Consider the following 18,571-nt stretch of genomic DNA (forward strand, 5'->3'; position numbering starts at 1 on the left):
TAATTTTGGTCTGAAGACTTCAGTCTTGTTATGTTGGTATTTATATCACAGTATGTACTATTCTTGTGTTGTGTTTGTTTTCCATCTTTTGAGCCTCCTCAGCTAGCGTTGAAACAGGAGATCAATCGAACAAAAAACTTTCTATTTACTTAGTAGAATTCTCGTTTAAGCCATTTATCAAGCATAAAATCCAGACATTCAGTTATTCTAGGGCTAATATTTGATGAGTTATTGCTTTTTCTCTGTTTTATATCATTGTAAAGTGAACACCTGTGGGTTTCACACTGTTAGACTGAAAGAATAAGTAATTCGACGATATTACTCTGGGCTCTGGGAGCTTGTTAAGACATTTTTACATTTTCAAAATGATAAAAAGAAAAAATAACTCTTAATTGATTTATATATTCTTATACTGTCTTATTTCTATTAAAATGGCAAACTGTAGACTGTTGTTTATTAAGTGGTCTGACTGTACACCTGTTTACATCCTCTTCAGGGACACGATGTGGCGGGTGTTTACTGGGGCGCTCTCTGTGGAGGAGAAAGGCAGCCAGCTGCTGGCAGACCTGCGGGAGATCGAATCCTGGGTGTACCGGCTGCTGCGCTCACCTGTGCCAGTGGCAGGTCAGAGGCGTGTGGATGTGGAAATGCTGCCCCACGAACTCAAACGGCCCCTCACCTTTGCACTGCCTGACAACTCCCGCTTCTCCATGGTCGACTTCCCCCTGCACCTGCCCCTGGAGCTACTGGGCGTGGACGCTTGTCTTCAGGTTCTCAGCTGCATCCTGCTAGAGCACAAGGTAAGCACAGGATGTGAAGTGTCTCTTATCAATCATTGCTGATACTTATCTCTTTGTTTTCTTTGCTGTTTTTTTTTTTAAAGCAGGAAGAGGAGCAGTGTGGTTGCCTTCAGATTGCAACTGAATGACCTTTGGGATTTTATTAAAGGCTGATTGTTTCGAAGAAAAGCAACACGCATAACTATATTTAGTATATTGTGATTGGTCAGTTGTTTCCTCTGTAGTGCCGCTGTGTCCCTGCCTGGACAAAAAAAAACTTGAGATCTCTTGAGAAATACCCCGAGTGACCTTCAAATGCATTTTCTGTTAGATGTTGTCTCACTGATGCCATTTCAGTGAAGTGTGGATAAAGCATGATGGGTAAAAAAGGAGCCTGTGTGTTGTACACTCGCTGTGTGACTGAGCGGAGAGACCCTTCATCTCTGTCTCTTATCTTCAACTCTAGAAGCATTAGGAGGGTAGAAACTGGATCCTTGTTTGGCTGCTGCTAGTGTAATGTTCTGCTGTTGTTCTTGGTTTACAGTGACATTGATACTAGGGCTGCAACTAACTCTTGTTTTCATTATTGATTAATTTGCTGATTCTTGTCTCAGTCAATTGATAAATTGTATTGTCTGTAAATGTCAAAAAACAATGAAGAATGTTTGTTATAATTTTGCCAGAGTCAAAGGTGGTGTATTAGTGTCCAAAACTGAAAGAAAATCAGATTACAATACTGTGTTTGACAAAAAAAAGCAGTAAATCATCACATCTGAGAAGCTGAAACCAGCAGATATTTGGCATTTTTGCTTAAAAAATGACTAAAACGATTATTGAATATCAAAAGACTTGCCAGTCAATTGACTAACTGATTAATCGACTAATTGTTGCAGCTATAATACACAGGCTCATTTACAATGATCCCACATTCAAATCTGACGCCCACACCTGCCAGCCATTTCCCTGTTTTTCAGTTTATTTTCGTAAATGTTAGGTGTGTTAACATATGTGTAAATAACTCCCTCACCCTCCAACCCTTATTTTTTCAACTTCTGTGTGGAAGTGCATCTTAAAATGCAGATACATTTAAAAAGTAATCTTTCCTTGTGGATCCACAAGCAGTCATTAGTTGAATCATGATTTGGCTGTTGTCTGCAGACAGCCCCCCCCCACGTCTCAATCACAGCAAATGAATTCTCAGCTTGAGGGAAATGCTGCCATCACGTACCATCCTGTATTCATCCATTTTATGCTTTTGAAGAAGAATTCAATACATCATTAAATTCAGTCAGGCTGAACTAAGTGCTGCCTAAAAGGCAGAGTGACTGAGAGACGGAGAGTGACTTCCTTTTCAAGCACTCTCTGCTGCCAAATGAATTTTTCATAAAAGCTCAGTTTTAAATATTGCTGTTATGAATTCAAGGTAAAACTGTGTTCACACCTTTTATATTATGACCTAAAAGAGGAAATATGGATAGCTCAGACTTATCACTTTGGTGCTGTAGCAAACAATTATTAGTCTGTTTAGATGTGACCGTATGAACACTCACCAGCTTTTATTGAATTGCAAAGGAACATAAATGTTTGTAGTTTTTACATATACGTTGTGTTTTTTACTCGTGTTTTATATTTTTTTCTCTTTTCTCAGGTTATTCTTCAATCCAGGGATTACAATGCTTTGTCTATGAGTGTAATGGCCTTTGTAGCCATGATCTACCCTCTGGAGTATATGTTCCCCGTCATCCCCCTACTGCCAACATGCATGGCCTCTGCCGAGCAGGTAAAACTCATTGTTGCTTACAAACATATTTCAGATAATTAGATGATTTATGCGTTTTATTTTTAATTTTTACCAAACATTCAGATTTTTGGGGGGGGGTTTGGGGGTCACAGCAGCTAAGTTTTCCATCCTTGTTAAGTACAAATTGTAACCACATCTAAAGAGAATTAGCAAAAGAAAATGCAAATGAATCAGTTTCCATCCAATACTGTTGTGTTGTGATCATCAAGATGAACATTTGGCGTCTCTAATATATTCGCCAGTCTGGTGTCATTAAACCATTACACATTGCATGATATAATTAAAAAGAGTGTCAGTTACAGCTGAGCGATTAATTGTATTTCATTTTCAATTATGATTTTGGCTTGCAGTGATGATGGAAACAGTAATCGAGATAACACTATTATTGTGCCAAATTCCATTTTGTAATGATGCTCATGTCTCGTCTTGTGTACCGCTTCATTCGCAAAACAAGAAGCACTTCAGTATCAAAATAGACTAGTTCAGGACGAGGGGAAGACATTTCTCTATGTTTGCTGCCATATAATCAGAAAATAGCGTTTTATTTCTCGTTCTTTCTATTGCTGCTCCCTCTCTTCATTCACTCTAAGGGTTGCTTTCTCAGTGGAAAGGTAAATGGAAATACATGTAGTGTAGGGAGAGAGAGAGGAAAAAAAGGGTATGACGCGCATTGAAGGTCCCCCACCTTGAATTAAACCATGGACGTTGCAGTTATGTGTTATCCACTTTAACCATTAGGCTACTGGAGCGTCCTAAGCATGCTGTTTTTAACTGAAAATGTTTTTTTGTCATTAAACTTTGACTGACCGTCCTGTTTTCTCCTCTGTGCAGCTCCTTCTTGCCCCCACTCCCTACATTATAGGTGTGCCAGCGAGCTTCTTCCTCTACAAAGCTGACTTCAAAATGCCAGATGATCTGTGGCTCGTGGACCTTGACAGCAGCAAGGTCAGTACATCAACATGGCGTCCTGGCTCCACCTCAGTTTGCAAAATGTCCAGATTGAATAGACAGATTTAATCTAATAAATATGATTTATTAAGAGGAAGTGGCATGTCTGGATGTGAATATTTTGTATTTTATGCTTTTTTATCTGCAGGTTATAGCACCAACCAATGCAGAGATTCTACCACCTCTTCCAGAGCCTGAAGCCGGCGAGCTTAAGAAACATTTGAAGCAGGTACTGTGTGTGATTTGTCCAATTTTGGCCTCTTTAGATTATATTAGTGTAACATTTTCTCTGCTGCACTGAGTCAGTCAGGGCTGTGCCTAAAACCAGTGGGAATACTGACACATATAAGGAATTTGCAGAGACATTTCTTCAGCCCAGGCACTTCTTATGACTGTTGATTGAATTTTTACTCTTATATAAACATGAAACTTCTCTTTCAGCTGTGTGAAGAGTAGGGGCTCCCTACTTCAGCAGCGTTGTATGTATTGTATTGAGAGTGTGAAAGCATTGGAAATGGGTTTTGTAGTGCACTAACATAAACAATTGTTGTTCCCCCCCCCCCCTTTTTCTTTTTTCCTCGTTTTCTTTGCATGCTCTAGCTCTTGGAGGTAAAATGAAATTTTAGGCAGCCAGCAAAGCCTTTTAGTAATACTGCTGTACTGGTAGTGACTAACTTGCCCTTTTAACCCACTTATCTAACATAACATCAGAATCTGGTTCTGATTTATGGAAACCCCCCGCCCCTTTTGATCCTTATTTCCACACTGTGATCAACATGATTTACATGCCTCTCCCAAGTTCATTCACATCCTATAGAGCTTAGCAAGTATGGAAACTAGACTGCTTAGTATGTGTGTTTCTCCTCAGTAATTCTGAAACTTTTGTAAAATGGGTACAAATTGATTATAATTTAAAATTGAAGAACTGACCAGCTACTGATGTATTCTAAAAATAGGCATTTTAAAATGCCAGTAATGAATGAGATCCTTGTATTAGTTTTCCATTTATTTCACTTTGAAATGAGACCAACAGAGGAAATGGGGGTTATAACCCTGAATGAGATTTTCAAATTACTGGATGTTTGCTTTTTAATCATATGTTTAAAAGATACAGAGGCATCACTGAAATGTATGTTTAATACCATCCTTTACATAAATAATCAATTGCTGCTGGTAAATATTTTTTAAACAATCAGAATTAAGTTTCTTAGAACTTTTTATTGTATTGTCTCTTTAAATACAAGCATATCATAACTCGTCACATATGCTCTTTACAAACAATTTAGAGGTTTTATATCCTTACGTACACTCGTTGAATATGCCCTGAATCAGAGCCGGTTCGGTTGCTGTGTGTGATTAGCAGCTCTTTCCCTGTGTGCGGATGTGTGACTGAGAGGTTGGTGAGTGTAGGAGTGTGCAAAGCCTCCGTTTAGCAGTTGTATATTTGGAAAAAGAAAGACAAAAAAAAACAACAAACACTAATATCTGTGAATGGAGAAAGTTTCCCTGAAGATGTTTTTTTTTAACTGATTATCTGAAGACTGTGATGCCAAAGCAGAATGCTTTTGATGTGAGAGTCACTGAAAATACTTGCACTCAAGACTTAAAAATAAATGGGTTCCAACTAGGAACTGATTTATTTACTTTATTTTTAATTTTTTAATGGTTGTGGTGATATTTCAGTTCACACAACATTTCTTTTTTTTGTTGAATAATTAAGAGTTACAGTTAAGGTTTTTATTTTGCTTTTAAGTGTGCAAGTATTTTATGTGTGTTTCTGAAAAGATCTGCTGTTTTGTTATCTGTCATCACCGTTCCATCATAACCACTGGTTCGTCCCAGTTGGTCACCATGGATGGCCTTCATGTGTCTTTTTAGTGGCTGGATTGTGTAGGTGAAGTCTGGTTTTTGGTCCTATTATTGCTTTGTCTTTGTCTTTGTCTCTCACTGTCTTTCATGTTGACCATCTTTTCTCGTATTCCTCTCTCTCTCTCTCTCTCTGGCTTTGTCTTACTCCAATTTTCTCTTTCCTCACCCTCTTTTTCCTCTTGCTCTACTTGCCGTCCATTTCGTTCAAACACAAAAAATCTTTTCTTATCTCCTCTCTTCAGTAAATTCGTAGATTTGAAAAGTAATTCCAGGAATCTTTCATTGCACAAACAAATCAAAAATAACATCAGCATTTTGTTGAGTAATCAGGATTTATTTGACTCACATTTGGGTGGCACCAAATTACTCTTATTAACTGTCAGCCATAAAAACTGACAAAAAGGGAAGTACTGTTGAAAGGAGACAAAGAAAAGAAAGGGAAGGGGTCACGTTTGTGACCCTTCCGTCGTCCTGTTCCAGTGTCAGTCACAAAGTTATCATCCCAGGCCTTCATGTGATTCTCCTCGCATCTCTCTTATCCCCCTTCCTAGTGTCTGGTTAGGTTGACCGTGATCACCCAAAAGCAGATCTTCTCCTCTGAAAATAAGGTTACTCATTTCTCCTCCTGTGGAATGTGTAATGCCCCTGCACGGATATATATCTTCTCTCTCTCACATTATTTTGCTTGTCACTACTACTTGTCTCTATTCTCAAGACTTGAATAAAATGCATAACAGTGTGACCGAATGTTGCGGACCAGTTTTTTGATACACTGCTTAGCTCTGGCTTGAGCATGACTGAATGTGCGTGCATCTATCTTGGCATCAGTGAGTGTTCTCGTAACCAAAACAAGATATGATGAAGCTAATCACTTTGACAAAGTTAACATTCATCCAGACCCAGCAACTAAATGTTCCATTGTGCTAAGCTAAACATTGACACTTGAGTCTGCAGCAGTTCCCCTCAAAGCAAACCATGCATAGTACTTACTTCCCTTGTGCTCCTCCTCTCCAAAATGACACACCCACTACAGGCATCAACATGCACAAATCTAACGCCCTGGCTACTGTACATCATGAGAGTAAAAGTGAAATTGAAGAAGTGAAAGTAAATGGTGAAACCGAGGAAAGCCTCATTACTTAGCAAGACAAAATGGCACAAATTATCTTTTACCTTACTATATTAAACTCCTTTTTCACACTACTGTGCAGCGGAGATGCTTCACAGTAATGAGAGATGTACAGTATGTGTAGATTACAAAGATCGCCCTTTAAAATAATCCCTTAAACAAGACCCCTCTCTAGCAGGCAGTCACTGATTGATTATTTAATGTCCCCTGAAATGTTGATGCCAATAGTGGGAGTGGTTCATCACAGCGCTCTGTTTTCTGTTTAGCTCCCCTGCAAGATTTATAATTTGTGTCACTGCCACGTGTTTTTAGGCCTTGGCCAGCATGAGTTTGAACACCCAGCCCATCCTGAACCTGGAGAAATTCCAGGAAGGTCAGGAGATCCCGCTGCTCCCACCTGGGCGAGATAAAGCTTCACCATCCTCCACTGAGTTCAACCCCCTGATTTATGGCAACGATGTTGATTCTGTGGATGTCGCCACAAGGTAAGCCTTGTCTCTTGCCATTGTTCATTTGTCATGTTTCAAAATGGCTTAATTAGTCATCGTCAAAATACAGAAATATTAAGGCAACTTTGTTTTACAGGGTCGCCATGGTACGGTTCTTCAACTCCCCAAATGTTCTCCAGGGGTTCCAGATGCACACTCGCACCTTGCGTCTCTTCCCCCGTCCTGTGGTGGCTTTTCAGGCGTCGTCTTTTCTCGCATCCCGGCCACGGCGTTCTTGCTTTGCGGATAAACTGTCTCACACCCAGGCAGTGGAGTTTTATGGAGAGTGGGCTCTCAATCCCACCAACCTCGCCTTTCAGAGGATACATAACAGTAAGACTCCATACAAGATTATAGTGATCATATTTTTTCCTGATATTGATATTGTATTATGTAAGGTGCATCATGACAAGTAAAGAGTATTAACTGTACACTCTGCACATGTTTTAGATGTGTTTGACCCCTCCTTAATCGGCGACAAACCCAAGTGGTATGCTCACCAACTACAGCCGGTGGTCTACCGGGTGTATGATGGAAGCTCCCAGCTGGTTGAAGCTATGGCTGGTCCTTTGGAGGATGAGGGCAACGACTCTGACCCCACAGACAGGTGAGAAAGAACCGGATCCTCGTCGTTGTAATGATCCAACTCAGTCTTCTTAGCAGAGTTTATGGTTTGGTTTACCAAAATTTGTCATCTGCTTTTGGTGATGAGAAATGTAACTTGTTGCAGTGGTAGTGACAGCGAGGCGTACGATGATTCGAGCTCCTCCTACTCTTCACTTGGAGACCTTGTGAGTGAGATGATCCAAGGAGACATCCAGGGAGACACACCGAGTAAGTTTGACACTGAAAGGTTTAAATGAATCATTTGTTCGGTCACTGACTTCGGACATTAGCCCCTTTCTGAGTTAGTTATTTCAAGGTACATGCTGACCACAATCTTACTAAGTCCTTCCTTGTTGTATTTTACTTTAATGCATCAGGCTTAGAACCACATACCCATGCTGCACTGGGAGATGCAAGCGAGGTTGAGTTTCAAGATTTCCAGGACCTCCGGGAAGGCCACGGCTCAGACGGTCCACCCAGTGGCGAAGGAGCTGCAGAACCTTCTGATGGACAACCTCTTCGCTCAAGCTCCAGCACAACTGCAAGCTCAAGTCCCAGCACAATCATCCAGGGAGTCAACCATGTGTGTGATCACTGTCATTAATGAAATGCCTCAAATGATTGGTGTAAATTTAAGTGTTTCATTTCAAACTGATTTTTTAATATTTTGATTAATAACTTGGTCTACATATTTAGTCAGGTTTCACTTCTATAACATCTTAACTTTTGTAATAAAGTAGGTTTTCAATCAGAATAAATGAATGTGCTGCCCAACTACAGTTTAATGCAGATTTACTCTCATCTGGATTGAGATAATGGGAAGGACAATTACAGCAACAATAATTACACACATTGAGATAATAGGTTTAAACCCCCCCTCAAAACTACAATTTATTTCTTGAACTGTTTTTTTTTTTTTCAGGAGCAAGGGGAGGCACCTGAAATTGAGGCAATAGCAGGTGCTGCCATACAGAACCCTGTCCCAGTACTGGGCAGCCAGCCATTCCTCAGAGCCACAGCTGATGCTGGCCTGGTGGACCCAGCCAACAAAAAACAAGAGTATGATAACCCATACTTTGAGCCTCAGTATGGCTTCCCCTCTGAGGATGACCCTGATGCAGAAGAGCAAGTGGAGTCATACACCCCTCGATTCAACCAGAACCTCAATGGCAACAAGTGTGTTATACTTGTTCATCACTTGAATGACTGCTTTATCATCATTCAAATGGGCTCTCTGACCATCCATGCAATGTTCACAATCAAAACCCAGCATGTCAAAATTGCTCTCTTCATTCATGGTGGTCTTGAATCTTTGGTGGTGTGATGTTGTGATGTGCCCTGAGTGCTTGAGTGTCTTTCCCATGTTGTGCGTGTATATTTCATACATACATATACTGTCTGTGTCTGTGAGGCACTGTTAACAAGCTCTGGTTATTTCTCTAAAAGGGCGCAGCGTCCTTTACGTCCCAGTAGTCTGAGGCTCCCTGGGGAGTCTGACGGGGAAGGAGATTCCCGCAACAGCTCGCCAAACTCCACTATTTCCAACAGCAGCAATGATGGATTTGGAGGACTCATGTCTTTTGCTAGTAAGGATATTTGAAGTTCATGTGTTTGATTGTTTTTCAGACATTTTTGTAGAAAGTGTGATGATTTTAGATTATTAGGAATTGGAGAAAAAGTACTTGTTAGATCATGTTCATCCTTTCTTAACACCCCAATTTAGATTTAACACACCCACTGAACATATTCTATAAATATGACTTTTTCTTGTACATTGTGAACAGAATTACTTGATTTTCTCCAGAAAAAGGTAAATAAGTGCTAATGCAATGAATACATTTGACTGGGACCTGAATCATCAGATAAAACAGACTAAAACAGACTCCATAGAAATAACTAACTCATAAAAATGGATGTAGTGTTAAGTTATTCTTTAAAATATGGGTTACATTAGAAGGTTTGATTGTAAAGGAAGTCTTCTATTATTAAGACTAATGATGTGGAAAATTGTATATTTACTATACTTAATTTAAGAATGATTTGTCTAACAGCTGGGTCAGTAGCCTCTTCTTACTGAAAGAAATGTTTGCTTCTCTCACACCAATGTTTGTGTGAAGGTTTAGTAATGCTGAATTATAATGCCTTTAGTTTTTTGCACGGTTATTTAAATGTTCCTATTTCTAATTATGTTATTTTTACTACAGGCAATCTTTACAAGAACCACGGCACCAGTTTTAGTCTGTCCAACCTCGCTCTTCCCAACAAAGCAGCGAGGGAGAAATCAACACCTTTCCCAAGTCTAAAAGGTACGACAACACGGCCAAACTAACCAGTTATGTTTGTTCAGCTTCCCTCTGGTGATTTTGTCATCTTATTCTCTGTCCCTGTAGTTACAGTTGTGGTTTCAAGAGTAATAAGAAACATGATCATAAAATGTGTTGATTAGGACGCACAGGTAGGAAGAGGTGAGACGTTAATGGTTAAGAGTAAAAAAAAAAACAGGAGTTGCACTGATTTTCCTTAAACATCTTTGTTTTTTGGACTCACTCATTTGATTTTTCTTTATTTTTTATTACTGGCTTCATCATTGGTTGCAGTCATATACACATTTATATAGACAGTTTTTTTAAAATCCTACTTCTTTCACTTGAAAACCATGATTTGAATTCTCTAATTAATACTAAATTATCATAATTAATAAGAATTAAAATCATTATAACTTTATGTATTGTCTGCGTTACTCATTAACTAAATAGTAAACCATGCATCTTCAATATGTTGTAAAAGCATAGTATTTTTATTCAGTATTTTTTTAAGTATTTAAATTTACTTTTTGTCCTTCTGCCTTTTTTTTTTTCTTCTAAATTTTGTGTAAAAGAATATTTTAATTTTGATATTGAGGACGAGATGGAGCAAGCAGGTTTGTAGAGACATTTTTATAGCCTGACTTTCTTCCCTCTGGACTGCCAAACGGATATGGCACTATTTTAAAGGAGAATATTGAGGATAAATCAAACAAAGTTTTTCTCTCATGTGTCTAAAAAAGAAAAATCCACTCAAAAAACAGACTTTGCATTTATTATTGCCAGGTTCTTGTTCTTTGTCTTAAGAGATGAGCACGTCTTTTCCTATAAATGTGCAGCTTATTTCTGGAACTTGAGTTCATTATTCACTCACCAGTCTATGTTTGGAGAGAACTAACATGAGCTAATGTTCATACAGGTGTCTTTTGCAAAGTGATAAATGTCAGAAAACAACCTGAAAATGCAGGTTTCAGCCTTTCTTTCTTTTTTTTCAAGGAAAAAGTACAAACTAAGAAAAAGAAAGCAATCCACACTAACTGCAGAATATATGGTTTTATGGGTGTTATGACTCAGATATTGATATCAGATCATATTATATAAACAGATCATATAAACAGCAGTTTCAAGTACTTGGAAATAATACGTAAAAAAAAAAAATCAAACCACAGTCCTAGCTTATGCTCATATTCAGCCATTCATTAATGTAATAACTTTTAACTAAACCAGTGACGATAAACTACGCACAGCACAAACAGGTATCATGTTTAGCTAAATACATATGATATAAGATAGAAGAAGATATGAGATTATACTTCAGGATATTTTATACTGGCTAGTAGCTAATATTTATTACATTTTCTAAAGGTTACATGGTTACAATGAATTCTGTTTAGGCTGGATTTTCACTTTAACTGAGAGAAAAAACAGGTGTAGCATGATAATCTTAACTCAATAGCTCCACTCCATGTGGAATAGCTGCCATAGAAAATGTTCTGTTTCCTTTTGATTATGATGTGTTTTGTCTTTGTTGTTCAGATGACCCTGACAGCCCGGGTATGTTATGTCTGGTGTGATAGTTTGTTTTAGACCCCCCCCCCTTAAATAGGCATTTATCTTCCCTTGAAGTGGCCTATACCTATCCTACACCCTATGTCTCAGTTTAGGACTAAAGATAGAAGATACACCTTTAGTATCATTCATGTATATTCATGCCTTCCTCCTCCCTTCTTCCTTTGCCATTCCTCTCTGTGTGACTGGTGGGAGTCTTTTTGATGACGGAGACATTAATAGTCAAAAGATTTCCTCTGTTACCGGTGTGGCATCTGCACATCCTTACTACTGCAAGAAGAAGGATGTTCAGTCGTCTTTTTAACTGCATTTCCTTAATAAATGTGTTAACACAGTGACATTATATGTCTTTGAATGACATCCACAGAAAGAGATGTCCTCAGTGAATGGAATCTGTTTCCCCACCTGACTCCTCCTTACTCTCTCATGTGTGTGTTTTGCTTTGCTTGCTTGTTTTGTGGCTCGCCATTGTTTAGTGTTTCCTTCCCTTTTTAGAGGTCACACACTATTTTAAACTTAACTTTGCTGAAGATCAAAGGTTTTCTAATGTCCTATTATGACTGTGTGTCATAATGACCTTTTTGTTATTGTGCTCAGAACAAGATTTATATCCAGTATTCAAATGAGGTCATGTACTAATTATAAAGAAAACACCTCCAACTCCATCCATTACTCTAGATTTACATTTTCCTGTTCAGTGTTATTCATATCAGGCTATTTATATACAGTATATGCAAAAAAGTACGAGCTACACATAGCTTCTACTTGGTGTTAATCTATAAAATGTTGAATGTGTTGTCACACATTGCATTAGTCACTTTCAGGTTTGATACCATCATCAGTACATATTGTCTTTTTCTCTTCTCTGTCTGCCCTTTTCTCTTTTACTTTTTTTGTTTTGTTTTGTTTCTTGCTTTACTTATTTATTTTTTCCTCTGTTTTGGCACCATGTTGAGTGTGCATGTCTATTGTGTTATGGGTTGATGTTCAGACTGGTTGTGTCTGGGCCGGTGTCGCTCTCTCTGTCCACCTTTTTCGTGGCACTAATTCTGGGTTTTGTGTGCAGTATTTGGGCTAAATTCTCTAATGGAGATAATTACAGAGGCCGGCCCGGGGAGCGGAGAAGGTGGGTTCTGCCCTTTTTATCGAGTGAGCTGCATGCTTCTCCAAGCCAGTCAACTACATCTCCCAGCATCCCCCTCTGTATATCCTCATTCCAGTCACTGTGTGTGTCATCAAAGATTCAGTGAAGCATCAAGTCTGTTGTGTTATCATGCCGCCACTCATAGTGACTGTTGTGCCTCAGACTAACTATTATTTCACTTCACAGTATGTTTAATTTTATTTATTTAGATAGAACTTCGTCACAAGCATTTTTCAAAGGACTTTTGAGGGGAAATTATATCTAGATCTAACATCAATAATCACCGGGATAAGTGAAACAATACATTATTATACAAGTAACCACGGGGAAGCAGCACAAGACACAGAACAGGATGTTGAAAGATTGATTGATAATAACTAATCTACCAGCCTCCACTGTTTGTCATTGTTTCCTCGTCCTTTATGCTCCCACAGAATATAAATGGGGTTGGGCCCAATCATGTCGTAATTGTTCTGTACACAATGAACTGCGAGTACAGTAACGTTATGCAAATATTGAACCATAGCGGGTTAAATTATTTTTTTATTGTCAGAAAACTAAATTCAGGTTTTTGCCAGGCAGGATACTGGTTGTTTAGATGGTTGTTTGTGTCGTTTAAAAAAAACCAAACATAACAACAACCATCTCTGGGGAACTGCCTTCACTTGCAGTGCTATTATGACTCTAGTTTCCTGTGTACTTTCAGTGATTACTGTGGATCTCTTAAAAGTACTGTACATATACAGTATATTGAACATTTTTGAAATGTACTTTCTTATACTGTAGGATCTGTATGTGGAAGTGAATTTTGTGTTATATTCACGAGTTAGTGTTGTTTTGTATCTCACTGTTAGCTGTGTAGCTAATGTATGCATATCAAAGACACTAAAGTAACCAAAGTTCAATTTGTGGCACTCCTCCACAGTTTCATCCACCACAGAATCAAAAATGAAACAACAATCCCATCATGAAATATTAAATCAGCTGATGAAGTTGGTTAATTATTCATCATTGTGGACAGTATTTTATCCAATCTAAAATCATAGGAATAGATTGTGTGTTTCTTAGCTTGTTTACCTGATCAGTCCATTAATTGAGTATTAAAATAAGAAGGCAGCGTGGTTCCTGTTCAGAGAGCCTACATGTCGCCCAAATTGCCTTGAGGCTTTTTCCTTTTTACGCCTGAGTTTCCAATCAGGACAGAGTTGTGTGAACGGTTTGCTATCCATCAAGTTTGCCAAACAATTTTCAGTTCTGCCAGGGAGCCTCACATCACACAAGCAGAGGTGATGAAATTCAGTAACAGGTTTCTGCCCTCAAGAGACTTTATTTATTGGTCGACAGGTATTTGGTGCTCATATTTTTATATTTTCACAGATGTCTGAACTACTGAGTAGCCAATGCAATGTTTAAATCATTGTAGCTGTCATATAGAAAACATCTCTTGGCTTTAAACTGTAAATTACATTTATAATAATTTTGATGTATTTTGTCACTGAATGGATGATTGTGTCTAAGTTCATCCTGCAGAGTTCAGTTAAGGCTGAAATCTGAATGACGTTGGCAGACTTGCTTTTCATATGCTGGCAGTCTGCCCAGTTTTTTGTTGCATGTTAGCTGAGTTAACATCATTTTCTAGCTCGTCAGTGTGCTGACATGATTGTGCAGTTGCATTTAAGATCATTCTTTGGATTTAATTTCCTCATCTTCCTCGTCATTCAGGTTTACAAATCATTTGACCCCTAAGGCTAAGCACCATTTAAGAAAGCCACAGTCTTTAAACATCCTCAATTAATAAATCTCTGAACTCTTTTAGCTGTCGTAAGAAGCCACGGTTGAAAGTTGGGGCCCGGCCAAGACCTGCAGACCACTCTGCAAAAGATATTGATGAAGGCCACCAGCCTGAGACTCCACTAGAGCCACTAACAAACCTTTCCACTTAGCCTGAGATATGTGTGACCCATGCTCATGGTTGGGAAAACAAATCCATAAAACATCTCCACTGTTCCTCCAGTCATGTTTATCATACTCATAAAGAGCCTCAAGTGCCTTTTGTGTTTTATATGTGTCTCGTCTCTCTATTGGAATCACAACAAAACACATTTTTATACAAAAAAACTTGCTGAAGATTCTGCTTGTGCAATGAAAGTATTACTATTGTGGATAAAACCCAATTTCTTGTCCCCATGACGCCCCGGCAACAACAATAAACAATAGATCCCTGCTGTCATGTAAAACTGACAATAAGACAGCCTGCAATGACAGATGTCAGATCATTCCTCCTCTCCCTCGCCATCTCCCTAGAAACAAAATCAGCAACTAACAACATGGAGAAATTGTGAGTTTTATTGCAGCTTAGCGTGTTTAGTGAACATTTAGTGAAAAAATGTGTTTGGTGAATATGCGCCACGTCAGAAAGGAGATCTGTGGATAACTTTTCAAGACTAACTTAAGCACTTGTATTTGGAGTCTGTCTGGTCTCAGTAAAAGTTTGTGAATGAGTTTTTTTTTACTAATTGATTAAGTTGGGTGAGTTTTTTATTCTAATAATTATGTGAACCGTTGCAACAGGTGCACTACCCTTCAGCTTCGTCAGCACTCTCTGTGACATTTGATAACTTTCATGGTCATGCTTAAAAAACAGCAAAAGGGACGAAGGTGAAAAAAATACACATGGGGGATTTATATTGGCGTTAATGAGAGGAAAGGCTGAGATGTGGAAACACTTTTATGTTTTTAATAGCTGTTTGGAGAAAAAAAAAGGTATCACTGAGGTTTAAAAGCAGGGACATGACTTCTACAGCTAGATATGGCGCTCATTAATGACCCAACTCATTAAACGCTGCCAGGGTTTGGTTCAAGTCTCATTTATTTATTCATTTGAGTCAATTGAGTGAGACGGTAGAGTTTCCTAATTGTTTTTGAACCTCTTTTAATAATGGTGATAATGATAAATGATAAATTGATTGACCCAACCCCTACACACGGTCCACTTACACAGCAGTGCGGCAATTAATAAGAATGAGTCAGCTTGTGACCTTAAAGTGTAACTTACTTTATCTTATCATCCACTCATCTCTTTTCCTTTTGTGCATGATATCACTGATGTAGTCGCTGTACAGAGTCTCCTCAGTCTGACCTCACATCTATCTACTGCTCATGTGTGATGCCATCACCAAGAGCACCATTTTGGACTCCTTTGTGTGTATGTGTGTGTGTGACGTGAGCGTGCGCACCATGTCCCTGTTTGATTTGTCCTTCACCTCTCTTGTTGTAATAATAGACTCTAGCAGCTTCAGTCATTTGTGTGTTCAGCAGTAGATAACCTACAGTAGAGTCCAGGTGTGTCTGTTCTCCTCATAAACCAATGCAAACTTCCTCCTTTTTTTATTTGATGTGGAAGCTTAAAAGAAAAAGAAAAAAAAGACTAGTTTAAAAGCTGTCTCCTTTTCTGTTTTACAGTACCTGGTGAGAAAGTGCCTCTGTGTGTGTCCAGTCTACTTATACTGAGTGCTCTTCTGTCTAGTGTGCTAGTAGTTTGCAGTTGTGTTATTTTGGTTTTCTTGCTATGTGGTCTTCAGAAACCTCATTGTTTTTGTGCTCTTCCACCAGGCGCACGTGCACCCCGAGCTCTTGTGGATCAGAAGTCATCTGTAATCAAGCACAGTCCAACAGTGAAGAGAGAGTCTCCCTCTCCTCAGGGTCGCGTCAACAACACAAGGTGATATATTCTTTCAAATGTGCAATATGGAAGATTAGAGCATATTTTGTCAAAGTGGTGTTTTTTTAATTCCTTCTTTCTGCTGAATATGTCCGTTGTGTTATTTTGCTACAGTGAGAACCAGCAGTTCTTGAAGGAAGTGGTGCAGAGTGTCCTGGACGGACAGGGAGTCGGCTGGCTCAACATGAAAAAAGTGCGCCGCCTGCTGGAGAACGAGCAGCTCCGTGTCTTTGTGCTCAGTAAGCTGAACAGAGCCGTGCAGTCAGAGGAAGACGCCAGACAGGAGATCATACGTGATGTGGTGAGATGATCGTTTTTACCTCACTGTAAACTCATGTGCCAAAAAATACACAATATTAACAAGAAAACCTCAGGACTAAAAACAAAAAAGTTTTTTTAATATTCAGATATTTTTTCACACAGCTTTTTTATTATTTACTACTTTGGGTATAGCCAGAAGGATACTGACTATTTTTCAGTTTTAACGGCACAAAGTAGATGCTCTGACATCTGTAGTCTCTGTTAGTTATTGATAAGCATGAAATCGTGATCATACTTAAGTGTACTCATACCATGAAATCATATTATTACTTGTACTTTTGGCTTCATTTAAGAAAATAGGACTGGTAGTGTTGCTTGTTTTTTGCTGTCTAATTGAAATGATGAACCTTGTTTCCAGGAGGTGAGCAGAAAGGTGTACAAAGGCATGCTGGACATCTTGAAGTGCACAGTGTCCAGTCTGGAGCACTCCTACACTAACGCAGGCCTCGGAGGAATGGCTAGTGTTTTCAGCTTATTGGAAATAGCCCGCACACATTATCAAACCAAAGGTACGTTTCCCACATTTACCGCAGGGATGCTTTCAGTAAACGCTGGTTTGTTGCATTTATATACAACATTTTCTATAAATTCTGTCAGCTCATTTTTCAAAGCTTTCACACTGTGAAGCCAAACAGCAGTAGGCTTGTGCTACTAACACTCGTCCATGTCTTTGCATCATGATTATATTAAGCTTTAATTTGCATGCTAGAGGTTAATCCACTGATATATAAACTGTAATTGTAAATATTTTTGATCTACTCACTATTTTCCCTCCTTTGTCTGACAATCGTGCTCCTCTCTTACTTTGAAGCTCTATTTTCTTTTCTTTTTCTGTAATTTTGATGAAATCTGTCTTTGGCCCCTTAATTTTGATAACTCGGTAGACCCAGAAAAACGCAAGCGAAGCCCCACAGACAGTGCTGGAAGCCCAGGAAGTAAAGAGAGTCCTTCTGGTCGTATGGAGACTGCCAGACCTCAGGGCCTTCTGAATGTTCCTCACCTGCAGCTGCCGCACCATGCAACTGGCAGAGGAACCCGCCATTTTGATACCCGGAGTCTGAACGAGGAGAACTTTATTGCCTCGATTGGTGTGTACACCACTCCAGCTTCGGTTGCATGCGCACTATGAGATCCCTTACCCCCCCCGCCCCCTACCCCTACAAGCTCATCAACCTCAGAACCAGTCCCCACCCCTTCTCCAACCGTCTCCAAGAAAGTCCCCCTCACTTGTCCCCGGCAGATTCTTACAGGTGTTACAGTATTCCACACACTTTGGGCTATAATCATGTGATCACACGAATACTTCTTATTTCTTTTAATGGTTTCCAAAATATAACAATGGTATAAGAATAAAATCTAAATCCCAAATTTGACTTAAAATTAAATTATTGATCCTGTAAGTGTGAACAAGCCTTAAAAAGCGTCTGGAATATTACCCTGTGTACCAGCCTGGACTGCGTGTGTTTGTCTTCCCTTCCTTAAACATCTGTGCCCCTGTTTGCCTCCTCTCTGGACTTCTGTTGTAAGCCTCTTAGCACCTTGAATGCATGTCTTTGTTTTTGTCTTCCAATACCTTAATCTGCAGTAGTGGACGAGGGAAACCAGAGGTATGCGCATCGATAGCAAAAAATCGGTGTCTGTGCCTTTACCGCAGGTTTCTTGCGAGGCGTGCTGTAGAAAATGGCAGCTCCCTTTTGCTCTAAGCATGGAGGGTGGAAGCATCACTCCCCAGTAAACAGTCCCAGTACAAGAGACAAATTTCACTGCAGCAAGTGGTTTTGTTTCTATTGGTTGCCAAAGAACCAACTGACTTGGAAAATCCTTTTAAAAATCCATCTACCACTTTAATTTTTCTGAGAATTATTCTGGGTCTGTATACGGGGGACACTTTCA

The 18,571-nt window shown here is 39.2% G+C and overlaps 1 protein-coding gene across 3 annotated transcripts in view; it reads left to right on the plus strand.

Annotated features, from left to right (window-relative positions):
- Positions 1-18,571, plus strand: part of madd (MAP-kinase activating death domain) — a 53,437-nt gene that overhangs the window by 15,355 nt on the left and 19,511 nt on the right. The window contains exons 4-20 of one of the 3 annotated variants that reach the window (XM_062427037.1): positions 497-800; positions 2,428-2,559; positions 3,412-3,525; positions 3,677-3,757; positions 5,949-6,005; positions 6,839-7,011; positions 7,112-7,347; positions 7,465-7,621; positions 7,745-7,848; positions 7,998-8,203; positions 8,543-8,796; positions 9,067-9,206; positions 9,825-9,926; positions 16,249-16,357; positions 16,472-16,658; positions 17,037-17,187; positions 17,563-17,766. In XM_062427037.1, coding sequence (XP_062283021.1) covers positions 497-800; positions 2,428-2,559; positions 3,412-3,525; positions 3,677-3,757; positions 5,949-6,005; positions 6,839-7,011; positions 7,112-7,347; positions 7,465-7,621; positions 7,745-7,848; positions 7,998-8,203; positions 8,543-8,796; positions 9,067-9,206; positions 9,825-9,926; positions 16,249-16,357; positions 16,472-16,658; positions 17,037-17,187; positions 17,563-17,766 — 2,711 coding nt within the window. The remainder of the gene's footprint in view (positions 1-496; positions 801-2,427; positions 2,560-3,411; positions 3,526-3,676; positions 3,758-5,948; positions 6,006-6,838; positions 7,012-7,111; positions 7,348-7,464; positions 7,622-7,744; positions 7,849-7,997; positions 8,204-8,542; positions 8,797-9,066; positions 9,207-9,824; positions 9,927-16,248; positions 16,358-16,471; positions 16,659-17,036; positions 17,188-17,562; positions 17,767-18,571) is intronic. The other 2 variants (XM_062428116.1, XM_062427799.1) reach the window with 2 other exon arrangements.

Source organism: Scomber scombrus, chromosome 1 (genome assembly GCF_963691925.1).
Source record: "Scomber scombrus chromosome 1, fScoSco1.1, whole genome shotgun sequence".
Taxonomy (NCBI): Eukaryota; Metazoa; Chordata; class Actinopteri; order Scombriformes; family Scombridae; genus Scomber; species Scomber scombrus.